This window comes from Rhincodon typus, chromosome 7 (assembly GCF_021869965.1).
Source record: "Rhincodon typus isolate 14 chromosome 7, sRhiTyp1.1, whole genome shotgun sequence".
Lineage (NCBI taxonomy): Eukaryota > Metazoa > Chordata > Chondrichthyes > Orectolobiformes > Rhincodontidae > Rhincodon > Rhincodon typus.
The window spans coordinates 24,091,905-24,111,892 of record NC_063338.1 but is presented as its reverse complement, the minus strand read 5'-3'; the positions used below and the strand labels follow the sequence as shown (position 1 = coordinate 24,111,892).

The 19,988-nt window shown below is 39.9% G+C and overlaps 1 protein-coding gene across 2 annotated transcripts in view; it reads left to right on the top strand.

Annotated features, from left to right (window-relative positions):
• The first annotated feature begins 4,377 nt into the window (after positions 1–4,377).
• Positions 4,378–19,988, top strand: part of LOC109916104 (shugoshin 2-like) — a 40,160-nt gene continuing 24,549 nt past the window's right edge. The window contains exons 1-6 of one of the 2 annotated variants that reach the window (XM_020515812.2): positions 4,378–5,085; positions 6,461–6,626; positions 13,155–13,330; positions 13,704–13,808; positions 15,474–15,541; positions 16,253–16,494. In XM_020515812.2, coding sequence (XP_020371401.1) covers positions 6,485–6,626; positions 13,155–13,330; positions 13,704–13,808; positions 15,474–15,541; positions 16,253–16,494 — 733 coding nt within the window. In that variant the 5' untranslated portion in view covers positions 4,378–5,085; positions 6,461–6,484. Of the gene's footprint in view, positions 5,086–6,460; positions 6,627–13,154; positions 13,331–13,697; positions 13,809–15,473; positions 15,542–16,252; positions 16,495–19,988 lie in introns of both variants that reach the window. The other variant, XM_020515810.2, reaches the window with a different exon arrangement.

Here is a 19,988-nt window from a genome sequence, read left to right as displayed (position 1 = left end):
GTGTGCAGAAAAAAGAGGCAAATTGCATAAATTGTGATACAATTCAAATCTATTTCACAAAGTGACAATTCCAGATGACTCCATTCGTGCAACTTCAGCAGTTGGTATTCCTGCCAAGTTTCCTTCCCAAGTTTTCACCTCAGCATTTTTATACCAATGTCATTTGATTCATCATGAAATTTCAATAGCTGCAAAACCAACTTGTTCATGTTCAGGTCAGGTCATTCGAAGAACTGTACAAGGACTTTTCTTCATTCTTCACAAAAGCAAAGTACAGCAGAATGTTGGAAAGCTGTCTTTCACCATTCACTATCCCATGAATGGGAGGATCGGACAATGACGATTCTATCACTTTGTTCTTTATTTTTGAGATTTGACAATCTTGTTTTTCATTAAGTGGGAATAAAAACAATTATGTAGTTTTCTGGTAGAAAAAGTAGAAAGTGAACTGATCTTGTTAGAGTTTTACGACCACCACATTCTGATTGTAGTGGGAGGAAGATACTAAGACGAACAATGCCGTCTGTCTGATCAAGTGTAAACTCATGTATGGCACAAACACCAGGACAGACTTCGTAGCCTGAACAGAAATCAATATGTATGAAAAGAATATATGGAGCAGAAATGGGCCACTTGGACCTGCTCCACTATTCAATAATATCATGGAAAATCTGATTGCTCCACATTCCTCCCAACCTCTTGCTAACCTGTCACTCCTGTGCTTATCAAAATTTTATCTACTTGTGTCTTAAAAATAAGCAAGAAAGTTACAGATAACATCAAGTTGCAAGAAAAAAAATCATGCAAAGTAGCAAAGGTTAGAAGTAAGCCAGAGGACTGAGAAAGTTTAAAAAGACTAACGAATGAAAACCAAAAATACAACAAAGAGGGAGAAGATAAACTTTGATGGCAAATTTGCAGTGCTGCCTCTCAGTGCCAGGAACTTGGGTTCGATTCCAGCCTCGGATGACTGTCTGTGTGGAGTTTGCACATTCTCCCTGTGTTTGTGTGGGTTTCCACTGGGAGCTCCAGTTTCCTCCCAAAGTTCAACGATGTGTAGGTTACGTGGACTTGCTGTGCTAAATTTAACCGTAGTGTCCAGGGATGTGCAGCCAATTAGCCATGGTAAATGCAAGGTTACTGGAACGGGGGCAGTTAGGGGGATGCTCTTCAGAGGGTTGCTTCAGACTTGATTGGCCGAATGGCCTCTTTCCATACTATAGGGATTCTGTGATATCTAACCATCAGGTCCCTCTAATCAACAATGCTACCAAGCAGCTCTTACAAAGCATTAATATTCTCTGACATTCAATTTGGGTTCAGCTCAATCAACACCAACCCCCGACCCCGATACAGCCTCAGTCAACATGTGACACTTGAGGTGACAGCAGTGACTGTACTTGACTGCACTAACAAAATTGACAGCAAAGGGAACTGAGGAGAAAACTCTTCATTGTTTCAAGTCACAACCAGCAGAAAGGAAGATGGATCTGGTTGTTAGAGGTCAATCATTTCTGCCCTGAGGCATCGCTGCAGGAATTCCTCAGGGTAACTTCATGGATCCAAACACCTCAGCTGCTTCAATGATCTTCCCTCCACTATAAGATCAGAACTGGGGCTGATTACTGAGACAACAAGGTGCAGGGCTGGATGAACACAGCAGGCCAAGCAGCATCATAGGAGCAGAGAGGCTGACGTTTCGGGCCTAGACCCTTCATACCATTTACAACTCCTTACATACTCTCATGTACAAATCCAGCAAAATTTGGACAACATTCAGGCTTGGGCTCATATGTAATGAAACCAAAGTGCTGGAGAAACTCAGGAAGTTCACGCTTCTGTTAGAGAGATGTTGCCAGACCTGCTGAGTTTCTCCAGCACTATCTGTTTTTATTTCAGATCTCCAGCAAATGCAGAACTGTTTTCTTACTTGGGTTGATAAGTGCCAAGAGTCACTACAGATGTATAAATGCTAGACAATGGTCGTCAGCAACAAGAAGATTGTCAATCATCTTCCCTTGATATTCAATTGATTTACCACTGTTGAATCTCCCACTATCAACATCCTGGGGGTTACCTTTGATCAGAAACTGAACTGAACCAGACTACTGCTTCTGACCCCTAGCCTGTCCATCATCTAAAAGACATATATCAGGAGTGTGATGGAATACACTCCTCTGGCACGGATAAGTGTAGCCATTTACCATCCTGACTTAGAAACATATCATCGTTCTTTTATTGTCATTGGGTCAGAATTCTGGAACTTCCTTTCTAACAGCATTGTAAGACTGCAAGAAATAAGAACAAGAGAGGGTCCCCTTGCACCTTAAGCCTGCTCCACCATTCAATAGGATCGTGGCTGATCCAACACCTCTCAGTGTGGGAGCCCCTACACCCCAGGGACAGCAAGACGGCAGCTTACCGCCACCAAGGCTAGGGGCCAAGTGTTCAAAAATTGAATTAGATTAGATGGATAATTAATAGCCATTGCAGACAGGATGGGCCAAAGAGTCTTTTTCCATGATGCAAAAAGACGCTTTATGACTTTTCCAGGGCAATTAGGGATAAATAATCCTCTTTCAAACCTTAACTTACACCCATCTTACATTTCAATTTCTCTTTCCTCCAAATTTGCAACCCCATTTTTCTTTTGCACTGGGCCTCTACATCATCTGTTTCCCCTGCTCCTCCTCTGCCTCTGTCAAAAGTATAAAAGGAAACCAATCTTTCAGTTCTGGAGATGGGTCATATTGGACTCTAAGTGTTGATTCTGTTTTTCTCTTTCTTTCTACAGAGAAAATGTTTCTCCAGAACTTGTGTACTTGTTTCAGATTTCCAGCATCCACATGTTTTTAAATATAGGGATGAACAATAAAAGTTGATCCAGCCAGTCACAGCCAAATCACATAAATGTATTTTTTTAAATAAAACCTCACATTTCTATATCCCATTCACTATATTCCTCTGACTAATCCATTAATCTTTTAAAAGCTCATGTCTGGGGGTCTTAACCAAGTTAATCAATATTTCTATAATAAAACAAAACAAAGAACTGCAGATTCAACACAGTGTGGAGCTGGAGGGACACAGCAGGTCAGGCAGCATCAAAGGAACAGAAAAGTCGACATTTGATCTGATGAAGGGTCCCAACCCGCAAAGCCGAAGTTGCACTGAGCAGAGAGATGATAAATAGAGATGGAGCTCAGAGAGAGAGAAACGAAAGGGGTAGGTAAACATCAAGATTATGGACAACAGGCTTGGACAGAACAAAAGCTGCATAAATGAAAATAAGAACTAAGAGTGAGAAAATTGGTTCGCTGTGCTGAATGTAACTCATATAATATGATAATAGGCCTAGGAGCACATGCATTACTGTAGTAAAAGCAATCCAAGTCATAACAGGATGGGGTGTGGGGTGGGTAACAAATACGGAAAGATGGAATCAGGCTCGAAACTCGATTATAAAAAGTGAAAGAACTGCAGATGCTGTAAATCGGAACTCGATGCTGAGTCCTAAAGGATGCAGGGTCCCCAGACTGAAAATGAGACATTGGTCTTTTGAGCTTGCACTGGGGATTGCTGAAACACCACAGCAGGCCTGCTATAAATGTTGGCGTGGAACAGAGTGGTGGGTCGAAATGGTGGGTAACTGGTAGCTTGGGGTCACTCTTGCAGACAGAATGTAGGTACTCTGCAATGTGGTCACCCAGCCGGCATTTAATCTTCCCAACGTAGAGGAGACCACCTGTGAATTGCCAATTCATTGGACTAGGCTGAATGAAGTACAGGTAAATTGCTGTCCACCCAGGGTGCATGTGGGGCCTTGGATGGTGAGAAGAGCTTTTTGTTTTGGTGAGGAGAGGTTTATGTTTAATTCACATTGCCCCAGTTTATTCCAAAACCCATATGCAATTTTTTTTTGCTCTTGGCTACACCTTTGGTGAAGCGGATTAAAAATCTTCATTTTGGCCGTCTATGCTAACTCAATGAACTAACAATGAAGTAACCCCTAATCCAATTCTTCCCCCAGTTTGATCAATGACAGTAAACAGACTCCCTGTACCGAGAAAGAGTACAGCGTGGGATGGGGTAAGAAGTGCAAGCCGCCAGCCGACACATCACGTGAGCAAATACATCCCGCCCCCGAACACCACGTGACACAGGGCAAGCGAATCAAAGCGCTCTCCCACCGCTAGTAGGAACGTATGGCAGGCCACCCCGTGACCTCGGCCCGTCCCCGCCCCGGCGACCAATGAGAGCGTACGCCCCTCGCAGCCGCTCGCGCCTGCGCATTGTAACACCAATCAGAGGCTCTTGTTGTTTTTTTAATTTGATATTGGAGGCGCGCGGTGCGGATTTTTAACCGGCGGAGGAGAGGAAAGAAAGAAAGAGAAAAGTACCAATACCAATACCAATACCAATACTAATAGAGTGATAAAGATTAACAAGAGAGGTAAACAGCTAGAAAGAGGAGTAGGGTGATAGAGACGAGTAAGGAGCTAGCGGTAGGTAAAGAGAGGAATAAAGAAAGGAGAGCTAGTGAGAGGAATGGAGAGATAGAGATAACTGCAGAGAAATAGAAGCATGAAGAGTTAAAGGTAGATAAATAGAGAAATATACATGGAGGAATAAAGAAAGAGGAGAATAAAGTGAAAGGAATAGAGAAATAAAGGAATACAGAAGCACAGGAATAGAGTGAGGGAATTAAAGATATAAAGAGGTAGTAAGTCGAATAAAGGACGGGAGAAAGAATAGTTAGAAGAATAAAGAAATAAAAGAGAAAGGAAAATACACTCCCTTTATTGTTGGAGAAAGGATTGTGGAAGTGTAGAGAAAGTAGGTGATATTAAAGTGGTGGGAGGGAGAGAGAGAAAACTGGGAAGAGAAAAATAGAGACCGAAAACAGTGACTGATTGCGAGGTTGGTGGGAATGAAGACAGAAAGCTGGGAGATAAAGGAATAGAGAGATGGACTGAACAGAGAAATAGGGGAAGAGTGGAGAAAGAGCCAGCTCTGAGCAAGGAGAATATTGGTGTGTATGTGTAAATATTCAATCACAGAGCCTTTATCTTCATATCTGGAAAGGTAAGTACAACTCTTTGGGCTACTATATGATTAAATTGTAGTGGTAATAATCTGGTGTGGTGGACAGAATTAGTCTATGCAGTTAGATTGGTTAAATTTGGCCCACATGATTGGTTTGGTTTGGATTGAATAGAAAATGTTGGAGTAAGCCATTTCTCTCCTCAAGTCTGCCCCACCATACAGCAGGATTATGGCTGATCGACTTCAACTTTCTGCACTAGCCTTATATTAAAGCTTTGTACTCATTCTAAGTACAGGCAATTCCCAGGATGAGTGGGTTCTGTTGATTACATGGAGTCCCTACAGGGTGGACACAGGCCATTTGGTCCTTCCAGTCCACACCCATCCACGACCCCACCCTATCCCAGTAACCCTGCATTTCCCATGGCTAACCCACCTAACCTGCACATCCCTGGATACTATGGGCAATTGCGCAGGGCAAATCCATCTAACATGCACATCTTTGGAATGTGGGAGGAAACCGGAGCATCTGGACAAAACTCATGCAGACGCGGGGAGAATGTGCAAATTCCACACACCATCCCCTGAGGATGGAATTGAACTTGGGTCTCTGGCACTGAAAGGTAGCAGTTAAGTGGATTGGTCATACTAAATTGTCCATACTGTGTCTAGGGATGAGCAGGCTAGGTGGATTGTATATGGGATTGTAATGCAGGGTTACATGGATAGGACAAGGTGTTAGGTCTCAATGGGCTACTCTTTGGAGAGTCACTGAGGACTCAATGGGCTCCACAGCCTGCTTCCACATTGTAGGCATTCTATTATTCTACATGAAGATTAGTGGTGGAATCAATACACATGGACCATTAAAATGTAATGAATAGGTATAGAACACAACCAAACAACCAAAAGACAACTTGTAGATAGTTTTCTAATCTTCTGGAATACGCGGAAGGGCTATTGGAAGTTTGGAACTTCTGCAAACAAATTGATATCTGGCCACTTTATTAATTTTAAATCTCCAAAGTTGCTAGTTTTCTGTTAAGGTTGGTTTATGCAATGAAAACACATTTTGATATGTGATCACATTTGCCATGATTTCATTTGTCTACTCCACGGTCCTATGTTGTACATTGTTTGAAATAATATTTGTATTATTTTCTGGGAGAACCTGCCCCCCTTTTGTTAGGTAGTTGTAATTTTAATTCGTACGATTTTTCACTGCTATTAAATCAGGAAGAATTGGGGATGGAGCATAACACTGAGATTACTTATGCTGTATATTTAAGTGTATGAACAAGTAGAATTGTTATTATATTTGTGATAGGTCAACATATGTATTTCATTTATTGGATATTTATTATTTTGAGAGTTCAGGATCACAGGCCACTAATGTAGTCTATCCTTTTTTAAGGTACACAAAGTAGCAACTTAAAATATGGAAGGTGAAGTGATGAATGCAACTGTATCCACCAGCCATTTGGGGTTCTCTGGTAAAATGAAGGAACGACGGAATTGTATTATGAAAAAGACAAAATATAATGCATCTTTGATTTCTAAGATTAAGACCAAAATTCTCAGTAAGTATTCTATTCCCCTTGAAACTTTGTCGGGCTTGCCGCAAATCTTGCGTTGCTCAACCTGCTTGTGCACTAATCTGTTGATATTGATACTTGCGTGACTAATTTAATTGATTTTCTATCATTAATAATGCTAGCAGAATGTTGATGGTAGAGGATTGATTGGTGATGTCCTTTAAAAGGTTGTAGACGTGCTCGTTCTGAGACATTTGTGCAGGAAGTACAGTTCACGGGTTGCGCTCAGACGGATGGCATTTGTCTCCCATCTGCAGGCCAGTTTGAGGATATTGCGCCCGTAGGTGTTTAAAGTTTTTGAGAGGATTTGTAGCTCGGGATAAGGTTGTAGACTTGCCATCCGTCTGAGCGAACAACTATACTTCCTGCACGAATGCCTCGGCGAGCAAGTCTACAACCCGAGCTACAAATCTTCTCAAAAACGTTTGATGTCCTTAAAAGCTGTGGAGAAGTTGCGTGACTCTACTGTTGAAGGTGGTCATCGCAGAACTGTTGCATGTAGAAGGCAGCCATTTGGCCCATCGTGGCTGTATCCTTTGTTTGAATGAGTAGCTCACGAAATGTTATTCTCCTGCCGTTTCCGCATAACTCTGCAAATTCTTTCTTTTTCAGTTAACTATTTAGTTTTCTTTTCAATGTGTCAATTGAACCTGCCTTCAGCACACTGAGAGTGCATTCCATATGTGAAAACATATCTTTTTCTCATTTTTTTCTCTTTTGTGAATTTCTTTAAAGCTGTTCACCTTCCTCAATCTTCTCATGACTTAGAACAGTTTCTCCCTGTCTATTCTGTTCAAACTCCTTGATTTTTGAATGCCTCCATCAAATCTTCTTTCAACCTTATTTTCTTCAAGAAAAGCAAATCTAACTTGTCCAGTCTATCTTTATAACTGCTGATCCTCATCCCCGATGTCATGCTTGTGAATCTCTTCTGTAGTCTTTACATCTTTTGTAAAGTGCAGCCCCCAGAGCTGGATACATTCCTCCAGCTGAGGCCAATCTAGTATCCAATGAAAGTTCAATACACATTCAGCATAAGTTTCTCGTTGTACTCTTATTAAAATCTAGGGTACTGTATGCTGCTTTAAACATGCTCTCAACATGTCATGCTGCCTTAGTTGATTCAGGTACCTCTGGTCCTATGCCCTGTTAAAATTGTCCTTTTTCTTTTTCTTTTACATTGGCTGTTCGCATTTCTCAACATTGAACTTCAAATGCCACCTGTCAACCGATTCTAAATCCTTTTGAAGTTCTACACCATCCTCCTCACAGTTCACAATGCTTCCAAATTTCATGTTGTGTGCAAACTTTGAAATTGTGTCTTGGGACTCCACAGTCTAGGTCATTTTATATTTGGAAAAACAAGGGTCTCAGCAATGAACCTTGAAGACTGCACTCCAGTGTTAAGAAGCATTCATTTCCATCTGCTTCTTGTGACTCAGCCAATTTTATATCTGTTGTTTCTGTCCCTTGTTTTTTATTCCATAAACTATGGCTTTGTTCAGAAGCCATTTGTGTGGCACTGTAGTAAACACTCTCTCCAAAATGTGCCTGGCGTTAACTGTTACTTGCAGCGAACACCCTGATTTCTGATCTTAACGTTGGAGTGATGAAGCGATTGAAAATGGTTGGTTTTAAGGTGTACATCTTGGAAACATACAGTAATGTTCTGAAATGAGATGATTTGTTTCTTAGAACTGCAATCATCATCTTTAGTACTAGGCAAGACTCTAATCACTGCGAGTTTTCCCAGTTACCGGTATAGTATTGTAAGCAATTCCGGAAACTGCACTTAAGCACTCAATACTTTTGAAAGGGTGCAGATCAGATTTAATAGAATATTAGTAATGTCTATCATCTGGACAGACTAGAGAAGCTGAGGTCCACCCTAGAGGAGAAAATCTGATAATATTCAAAATCATGAATTTTATCATAAAGAAAAACAAGGAGAAACCTCTACTTTCTGTGGTAGAAGGGTCATTAATAACTAGGTTTTTGTTTTGAGGATTTGTAATGCTACATTCAGATAACTGGGAAGTGTTGCTGAACCAAGAGAACCTTAGTGGTGCACGTGCATAGTTCCTTGAAAGTGGAGTAATGGGTAGACAGGGTGGTGAAGGTGACATTTGGCATGTTTACTTTCATTGATCAATGCACTGAGCATAGGATATGGGATAAGATGTTGTGGCTGTACAGGACATTGGTTAGACCACTTTTGGAATACTGTGCTCAGTTCTGGTCTCCCTGCAATAGGAAGGTTGGTGTTAAATTTGAGAGGGTGCAGAAAAGATTTATAAAGATGTTGCTGGGACTGGAGGGGTTGAGCTATAGGGAGAAGCTGAATAGGTTGGTTTTTTTTTTTCTGTGGAGCGTTGGAGACTGAGGGGTGACCTTAGAGGTTCATAAAATCATGAGGGAATAGTGTGAATAACCTAGGTTTTTTTTTTTTGTTTTCCTAGGGTGTGGGAGTCCAAAACTAGGGGGAGAGATCTTTAAGATGAGAGAGGACTAATTTAAAAAGGACCCGAAGATAAGCGTTTTCATGCAGAGGGAAGAGAGTATATGGAATGAGCTATCAGGAAATGGTGGAAGCGGTACAATTAGAACATTTAAAAGGCATCTGGATGGGTATATGAATGGGAAAGGTTTAGAGGGGTGTCGGCCAAATGCTGGCAATTGGGACTAGGTCAGATTGGGATGTCTGGTTGGTGTGGATGATTTGGACCGAACAGGCTGTTTCCATTCTGAATGACTCTGACTTTAACAGCTACAGTGATATCTGGGCAGTTGCTCTCTTTGCATCTTAATAGATTAAGGATTAGTGAATGGGTTATTGGTGACATGGTGTTGATAGTGCAAACAATATTCCTCCCATAATTTCCAGCTGATTGACAGAAGGTTGACAGGGTGGGAATTCACTCTGTTGGATTTATCTTGTGTGAATAAGACCTGCTTGGATCCCCCATTTGTTGTGTGGATATCGATGTAACTGTATTGCATCCGCATGGCTAGTTCTAGAGCACACCTTTTCAGTGCTACAGCTGGGATATTGCCAGAAATTGTAGCTCAGTGCTTTCAGTCATTACTTATTACACATGGATGAAGATTGGCATCTGTGATGTCAAGGATCCCAGGAGGTTGTGATTGAGGAGTGAGTGATACGTGGAATAGGTCTGCTGGGATTTGCCTGCAATGTCTTGTGCATGCCCAGCTTTTAGCTCAGAAATAACATGAAACCAGGTTATAGTCCAAACTTCTAACGCCTGAAGAGCTGAGGTTCCGAGAGCTTGTGTTTTCAAATAAACCTGTTGAACTATAACCTGGTGCTGTATGATTTCTGACCTTGTCCACCCTGGTCCAACACCAGCACCTCCACATTGCAGCTTTTAGCTGTTAGACTACTTAATAAATTATTTGTTAGCATGGATAAAATGCCATAAAACACAATGGAAAATGCCCTTTGTGAAGGCTATTTTATGTTCAAAGTCAATATTCCTACTAATCCTGCTATGGGTAGATTTTTTAAAAAGTGAGTAGATTTATGAAGACTGACTAGTGTTGGCTCTCTTGCCTACCAATCTGGAAATTGTGTCCTTTAGGGCTTAGCTGGAAGTGCTGCCAAACCACCCTTTGAGACATGCACACTCCATCACATAAGTGAATATGTTCTGTGCACTTGCTACCCTCAGTGTTTCCTCCCATTTGATGTTCAACATATGTTATAGAATAGTACAGAACCAAAATAGGCCTGTGTCAGTCCTTTGGGAAGGCTAATTTTTGCCCAAAGTAGTTATTTCTAGTAATACTGCTGCGGGCAAAGCCTACTCTTGCAAAGAGCTATGCATAAGCCCTGCAAAAGCTTTCTTCAAATATTTATCCAATTCCTTTTTAGAAAATTGTTGAATCTGCTTGGGCATTCCACTACTTATTTTTTTCATTCCTATGTCATTTCTGATTCTTTTGCAGTTATCTTAAATTTGTGCACTGTAGTTATTAACTCTCCTACCGTTGAAAGTAGAGGTTTGAAATTAAAGCTATGATCTCGCACCCACTCCTCTTTCCCTTAAACTGTATGTAAAATTCAATCAAAGTATTGTTTCCCATCGATAAAAGCATCTTCACTATGAGGTCACTAATTAATCCTATCCCATTCCACAATATCAAATTTAGTCTAGACTGCTGAGGAAGTTCTGAGAGAGAGTCACCAGACCCAAAACATTAACTTTGATTTGTCTTCACAGATGCTGCCAGATCTGATGAGCTTTTCCAGCAACCTCTCTTTTTGTTTCTGGTTTATGACATCTGCAGTTTTTTTTTGGTTTTTATTTAGTATAAATTGATGTCTGGTCAGTTTTGGAGCATGTTGTTCTTAAAAAGCTATCTTGAAAACATTCTATGAACTCACCATCAGGGCTACCTTTTTGCCCATCTGCCTTTTACAGTTAATGTAAATTAAAATCTCCAATAATTATTGTAATACCTTTCCGACACGCTGTCATTATTTCTTCAGTTATTCCCCATCCTACTGTATGGTTACTGTGAAGGACCCATACACCACTCTCTCAAGTGACTTCTTGCCATCATCATTTCTATCAAATGTTTTCAACATTTTGATTTCCTGTCTCGTGCCAATGCCACCATCAGAGTCATATTCATACCATCTGTGCTATTTATATATTTTCTAGTCTTCCAGTCAAGAAGGCTTAGTTGAGCTATTTGCATAGATGTAATGCAATCCTTGTTATACTGTTATGTAGTAATCATACACAGGGGATTTGCTGCAGTACCACCAAAGAGAGGGTTTACAGTGGCAAAATTACATTAAGCAAATATCTTTTCATTACAAATTCAGGCATAGGAATTTATAACTAAATAGTGCTGATGTAAGATTTGGTAAATATTACTGTTTGACATTCTATGGAGAATTAGTGTATTCAGGTGAAGTGGCTGACAATGGCAGGGATGGCAGACATAGAAAATAAGAGCCCTTCAAGGCTGCTCTGTCAATCAATAAGATCAAGGCTGTTTTTGCTTTCTACCCATATCCTTTGATCCTTTTAGCACTAATAACTATATGTGACTCCTATGAAACATTCAGTGTTTTGGCCTCAGCTGCTTTCTTTGGCAGCAAATAGTACCATTCTCTGGATTAAGATATTTCTCCTCATTGCTGTTTGGGGAGGGTGGAAATATCAATTACAAATGGCTAAAGTAATTGTCTGATCCACCCCTGAACTTCCTTCTCATTTCGCTCAGCTCCTCTTATAATCCTCTTATTGCCTACTCTATTACATTTTAAATTTTGCTTTTTGTTAGCTGTTTCTTCACACTGTCTCTTGGCAGGATTTCTACTTCAACTTGCCTACTTCATTAATTCATCACTGTAATAATTATTGATTCAAAGACAGAAATAAGCAAGTCTGGTATCGTTTTTGGCGAGAAAGCAGAGTTAATATTACAAATCTTGTAACTCTTCTTCAGATTTGTTGATTGGTGCCTGCTGCTCATTGGCTTAATACAGCAGCAAATTAAAATAAATGCTTTAGTTGTAATCAGTTATCTTACAAATGCACTTGAACCTTATTAGCTATATTACAGCATTCAGCAGTAACTTTTTGTAGCCATCTGTGTGACACATACAGTATCTTTTGGGTTTTTGATTTGAGATTGTGTTGCAATTTTATATGTTAGCACAACCCGCTGTATTGTAATGTACCACCTTCAGTTTGATCAACTTAATTTTTGATTTCCATGTTAGACTCTTATCTAGTTTTAAAGGGTACTGTCATCAGATTCTTTGAAAAATCAAATTAATAGGTTTCAGTATAGGGTTTTGACGTGTGTGACAGACCATGATAACTTTATAAGAGTATTAATGGTGTGTCTCTAATATGTCATGTACTCCCCATCACACTTGAGGCAAAATATTGTAATTGCCCTGTTTAATCTTGTCAAATGTTGTCAAATAGACTTTTGCCTACAGCTGACTGGGTTACTCTTCACGTGGCTATTTTAATATAGCAAACAATGTGACATTCTGAAATCAGCTCCACAAATGACACCATTAATATTATTCACACACACATCTATTTAACTAAAGACTCATTTTGTCAGTTAGTTTTTATCATTTAATTTTGTACGCCTTGTGCGACCCACTATTTCTGGTTGGCCGTTCTTCTGTGACTGTTTGTTTCTAGTTTCAGCAAACTATGGGAAGTCAAGTTAAAACAAACTTCGACTTGAATCTTCTAAAAGACATAAACTCTATGAAGATGTTTATTTTTAAAATAGATTAGATGTTTTGTTTCTCCTTGATTCTGTTTTGTTTCTTGAAATTAACAGCCCATTTCAAGTCATTTCTGCAATGTTCACAACAGTCACTCAGTCTAAATTCATCACGTTGCCTTACTGCCAGCAGTGGTTCAACAGCTGTTTCTGAAGATGCTAAAAGAAAGATCATAATTTCTACGTTGCATTTTGAACTTGATCCATTGCAATCATTTTTTGTTTCAGACAACTCCTCAATGATGAAGATTTCACTTAAAAATAACAATAAAGCTTTGGCATTAGCTCTTGCTGAAGAGAAGAAAAAGTATAGATTGTCTGAACAGGAAAAAGTAATTCTTCAAAAAGAAATATGCACTCAAAATTATGACATAGTTATGCTTCAGCAAAGGTTGACTACGCAGGTAAAAAGGACAAATCCTCAATTCTTTTTGATTGTCAACTGCCTTTAATGTGGCATTGTAACTGAGCATTTTTGGGATCCCTGCTCCCGTTTCAATGATATTGTAGTTCAATATGGCTTCTCACAAGTTGGAGTTACAATGTTGCTTCTCGATTCTAAGCCCATCAGCAGTGTCTTCTGCATCAAAACCTTAAGATATGGGTGGATCCACTAGAATTTGGGGGTGAGACCGGGACCTGGACCTGGTCCCAGACCCAAAGGGATAAGCTTTAGGGAATGAAAGGTTAAGCCAACATCTAACATTTGAATGTGGGTTTAATAGATCCTTGAATACCTTTGATATAATATTTGAATTTGTATCTTTTGAGAAACAGAATGCAAAACTTTCAACCTTAGAAGAATTTTTGATGAAGATAAAAAGCTGCTTCTCTGATGCTACTGATTACCTGTCAACTGCCATCAGCACCTGTGAATGTGATGTAAGGACTTGGCTTTATTCAGTTTCTTTATGAACATTTCATATTGAATTAAAACTGTAGGGTTTAATAGAATCTAGGCACTGCATCAAACAACTTATACAAAGCTGAAGTATTTTTAACTAGAATCTAAAATATTACAACGATGAAATAATGGCCTGTTATCATTTAACACAGTTAAATAAAGTTAAGATAATTGACAAAGAAAAACAGAGCAAAGGAGGAAAAACATCTATCCAATGAGTTATGATCTGGAATAAACTACCTCAAACTGCAATGGAAACAAATGTGATAGAAACTTTGAGAATTGGATAGGTACTTGAAAGTAAGATTTTTTTTAAATTCTTTCATGGGATTTTGACATCACTGATAAGGCTAGCGTTTGCTGCTAAACTGTAATTGCCCTTGAGAAGGTGGTGATGTATTGCTCTTGTGAACTACTACATGCAATCCAACTGGTCTAATTATGCTTGGTGCAAGTGGACACAGTGTAAAAGGATTTGGATAAAGAGAGTGGACAAAAATCTGGTCGATTTGAGTCTCATGTTTGACAAGAAAAATAAAGCAATATATTATTTTATTGGAGAAAGTCTGCATAACTCTACAGTAATAGGGATCTAGATGTCCTGGTACATGAGCATAAGTTTTTAGGCAATCGCATCAATTGCTTATTAAGGCAAATAGAAGAATGACTGCAGTGCAGAAGTAGGTCATTTTGGTTTAGCTGATCCAAGTTATTTTATGTGCTCCATTCAAAGGTTTTTCCATCTTCTTCATCTTGCCTATCAGCACAAGTTTTTCTTCCCAATATGTTTATCGGGCTTTCCCATAAATACTTCTAGTCTTTCTTTTTCCTCGAAATGGAAACATCTTCACATCTGCCTTTATGAAAATATTTTATAATCTTAAAGGCCTTGGGTCAGCTCTTGAAACTTTCATGGATAAAAATGCTATATTGTGTTTAGTCCTTCCTGACCAGTACAAGCTTTCTTTTTTGGTAAACGTGTTTTTCTTGCACTGCCTCTAGCTTCTCAATATCCCTGTTGTAATATGGGGAACAGAATTGTACACACTATGTAATCAGTATTCTGTACAAATTTATCATCCTTTTCAGTTCTTTTCCTCAAAAAAATACTTTTTTTTTTTAAAAACTGGGATCAATTTGATTTTATGAACGTCTATCCCTGAATCTGTTGCTACCCTGATTTATTTTGCAAGGAATATAGCATAGCATCACATTACCATTCTACCAAATGCAGCATCTCACCCATGTTTGAATTGAGGTTCATTTGTCAGTTATGTACCGTGATGCAAGGTTGTCCGTATTGTCGTCTTTTTTTCTTTTGCAGTCATCTGCAGGGTTAATTGTGCCCCAATCTGGTGTATTTGTGTGACCTTCACTTAAGATGAAATGCACAAAGATCGTGAGCTTAGCCTTTACTGCTGTGCTTTGTGATGGGGCGTTCAGTTCTTCATGTTGTCCTCCTTCCTATCTCCATCACTCCCATAAAAAATGGTGTACTGATAGTTACCTATTTATTATTATAGATTTCCAAATCACTTTTTATGTATCATTTTGGTTAAAGTAATGAAAATTAGGCAAACCATTTGCTATATCTGCTTGTATCCTTCCCGTTGAGGCATTTACTGTTTTCCATGTTGTTTCAGGAACATCAGTGGAATGGTATGTTATTCCAAAGAAGTAACCGTGTGAGTGAAGATTCCAACTGCAACTTGTAAGTAATCAACAAAGTTTTATGCTTTAAAATGATCTGCCAATTGCATTTATTTAAAGCTTAAAGAAGTGTATTCCAAAATTCAGGGCTGCAGTTAGCTTATGAGGTTCAATTACAGTAGTGTCAAATTAATAAATTTTAATAAGTATACAAGTTCAAAAAAAAAATTCCTACTGTACAGGAATTCTGAAGTGCAGTTTGCTTCCTGTGAGATAAGTTGCAATTGTTTCTTTGATTTGCATTATTTCTTTATCTCTCGTTCCACACCATCTCTTAGCTTGGCAGACAAGCGTACAAATTGTTTCCAAGTTTTAGCTAGTGACTTGAGTAGGTTCAATGTGGAAGCCCAGATTTTCTCAGTGAAGCCCCAAGCCAAGATAAGCATATCCCTGAAGTTGCTGTGGTCAGTTGTGTCTAGATTTTGATGTGAACAAAAATTTATTTGGATACATGAATAGGAAAAGTTTAGAGGGATGCTGGCCAAACACAGGCAAGTGGGACTGGTTTAGTTTGGGAAACTTGGTCGACATGGACAAGTTGGACTGAATGGTCTGTTTCCGTGCTCTGACTATAAGTCAAATTATAGTGTAAAGCTATTAAGTTGATTGGTAAGAACCATGTTGGTTCTTGGGATGTACAGTGAAAAACATGCAAAAATAAAACATGCACTAATAAACAAATTGACCTCCTGAATGCCTGTTTTCATTACAGAAATGCTAAGTTACCATCTGAGGTTCTGCATAAATTTGGAATTGAAGGAAGATACAAAACTAATGCCAGCCGGGATGACAAAATTGATCCCCTGAAACAAGCTGTAGCAATTCCAGTAGAGGATTCAATATCTTCAGCTAGTGAACCAACACGTCAAGCTTTTACTGTGAATTTCCATGAAAATGTTTCTATCAATGAACCAAATGTCAGAGAGCAAATTGAATTTGGGCAACATAGTCAAGGCAAGTACAGTTAAGAAAAAAGATCTCCATTATCTAAATGCTCCTACCTCTTGACAATCGCTTATTATACTCATTGTCTGTGTACTTCTAAACAACATAATACCAAGCAACAACTTTAGTAATTGTTCTGTAAGCCAATATAGTTCTAGGAAATTAAATGGACAAAATTAGATGGTGCAAAAAAAGTGCAGGTGAATTACAAGTTGCATTTAGTTAGCACTTTTATAATATTTTGTGGTTGACTTCGAATTGCTGTCTGTTAAAGCCTAGCAAGTCACTCTGTTATATCAAAACCGCTATGTTTAGGGAAAGAAATTAAACCAGGTAAACCATCTGGCATCAACTTAAGAAAGCATTGGAAATGGTAAAGGCAAACCCAGCCCGACTGACTCTGCAAGCCCTCCTCACTAACATCCAGGGGCTTGTGCCAGAATTAGGGAGAACTTGCCCACAGACTTGTCAGGTATAGCCTGACTTTGTCATACTCGAGGAATTATTCCTTATCCAAGTGTCTAGAGGATTAGTTTGTTTGTATGCATGTATGTATGTATGTACTGGTCTACAAGCAGGCCCAATGCATCAAATGTGACACCACTGTGCTATAATACTAGGAGGTTGCTCTGGGAAGCCTCAGCAGTAGCTCTAGGTTCCATGATGTCTCATGGCATCAAGTCAAACATGGGCGAGAAACCCTCTTGCTGATTACCATTTGTCAACTGATCGATCGGTACTCCTCCATGTTGACCACTACTTAGAGGAAGTACTGAAGGCAGCAAAGGCATAGAATGTATTGGTGGGAAACTTCAATGTCTGTCACCAAGTATGGCTTGGTAGCGCTGGCTGAATCCTAAAGGGGGCAGCTGGTGATGGTGAGAGAACCAGCAAGAGGGAAAACCAACTTGATCTCATCCTCCCTAAACTATCTGCCACAGTTGCATCTGTCCATGACAGTATAGGTAGGAGTAATCACTGTACGTGGCATTGTGATGACAAAGTCTCATTTTCATATTGACAATTCCCTGTGTTGTGTGCATGACACTATCATTGTGCTAAACAGAATAGATTTCAAATAGATCTAGCAATTTAAAACTGGGCATCTATGAAGCTATCAGCTGCAGAATTAAATCTGACTGCAAGCTGTACCTCACTTGGAGCATGTCTCTGCATTCTTTTATTACCATTGAGCCGGGGGATGAACCTTGCTTCAATGAAGAGCGCAGGAGAGCATATCGGGAAATGTCATGTCAACTTGGTAAGGTTGTAAGGCAAGGCTCTCCCAAAACCATGGAAACAGCATGCAATTTGACATGATTAAGCAGTCCCAGAACCAACTGATTAGTTCTGATGTCTGCAGATCTACCACACAGTCATGAGCAGTAGTGGGCAATTAAACAACTGACAGGAGGATGATTCTGTACAAATATCTCCATCCTTAATCATTGACAGACCCCAGCACGTGTTAAAAAAAGTGGAGCCTGAAGATTTTTAAACTATCTCTGCCAGAAATGCTGAGTGGATGACCCGTCTCAGCTTCCTCCTGAAATCCCCCAGTATTACAGATGCCAATCATCAACCAATTTGATTCTCTCCACTCCTCAAAAGGCTGAAGGCACCGGACACAGCAAAGGCTATGGACCCTGACAAAGCTCCTTCAAAATTATTCTAGAACTAACAGCGTTCTTGACTTTGCTGCTCTAGCACAATGAAAACACTAGTATCTATCTGACAATGTAGCAAACTGATCGTATATGCCCTGTCCGTAAAACTAAGGGCAATCCAATTCGACCCTATCAGTTTACTCTCCATCATGGCAAAGTAACAAAAAGGGGTCCATAACAGTGCTATTAAGTGGCACTTGCTCAGCAGTAACCTGCTCACTGATAGTCTTTTTAAGCCAGGGCCATTTAATTGCTTACTGCATGACCACCATGATTCAAATACGGGCAAAAGAGCTTTACATAGTGATGAGGTGAAAATGACTGAACTTAACATCAATTCAGATTTGACCCTGTGGTAGCAAGGACCCCAGCAAAACTGGAAGGATGGGAATCTGGGTAGCAAGGGTGGAACTGATTACTAGTTGGAGCCATATCCAGAGATGAGGTGAAGTTGACTGTTCCTCACATCAACGCAGCATTTTGACCAAGTTACACCTTGGACCCGAGTGAAACTAGAGTCAATAGGAGTCTGGTGGTGGGTGGCAGGGGAGAATCTTTCCACTAACTTGTGGCCATATATAGCACAAAAGAAATGGATGTGGTAAGGTCAGTAATCTCTGGGATGTTAGTGCAGGAGTTCCTCAGAATAGTGTCCCAGGTCCAATCATCTCCAGCTGCTTTAATGATGACTTACCCTCTACCATAAGATCAGAAGTGGAGATGTGCACTGCACATACCGTTTAGCAATGTTCGTCATGCCTTGGATACTGAAGCACATGTCCACATCCAGCAATACCTAGACCACATCCAGGCTTAGACTGAAAAGTGATAATTAACACAAGTGACAGGCATTGATCATCTCTAACAAGAGATAATCTAACCATTTCCAGTTGATATTCAGTGGAATCACTATCTCTGAAGCCCCCACTATTAAAATCTTGCAGCTTAATATCGACCAGAAATTGAACTGGATTGGCCATTTAAGATTGTGTTTGAGGTTAGGAATTGTGTGGTGACTAACTCGCCTCCTGTTTCCTCTGTGCCTGCTCACCATAAGGTATGGGATGAAATACTCTCTACTTACCTGGATGGGCGCAACTCCAAGCACACTCAAGAAGTTCAATGTTATTGTGAATATCCCATCAACCATTTTTCAACCTTCGCCACCAACACATAGTGGGCAGCAGTATGTACCATTTACAAGATGCACAGCAGCAAATTGCCCCAGCTTCTTCAGTTGCACTTTCCAAACATGCAACCCTATGCACCTAGAAAGATAAGGGCAGGTTAGATAGGAATGTCATCACTTGCAAATTCCCCTCCAAGCCACATTAACCTGGCTTGGAACTGTGTTGTTCTTTTATTGTTACTGGGTCAAAATCTTGGAACTTCCTTTCTGCAATATTGGTGTCCCTACGAGGACTCTGGAAATTAACGAAGGCATCACCCCATGACTGTCTCAAAGACCATGTAGGGATGAGCATACGTTTTGGCCTAGTCATCTCCTGGAGGAACACTGTATATTATATACAATGCGAAAACCTAAGACCTCTGAACATCCCAAAACACTTTATAGCTGACGAACTACTTTTGATGTCATTATTCTATGGTTTTAGAGTAGATTTGTAGCTCGGGTTGTGGATGTTGTGGTTGGTTGGCTCGCTGAGCTGGTTCATTGTTCCGCAGACGTTTCGTTACCCTGCTGGGTAACATCATCAGTGCAGCCTCCGATGAAGCGCTGTTGCGTTTTCCTTCCTGTTATTTGAACTCTGGTGTCCGTCTAGGAATTCCCGTGCTTGTCTCTGCTTTGCTTGTCCCAGGATCCAGGTGTTGTCC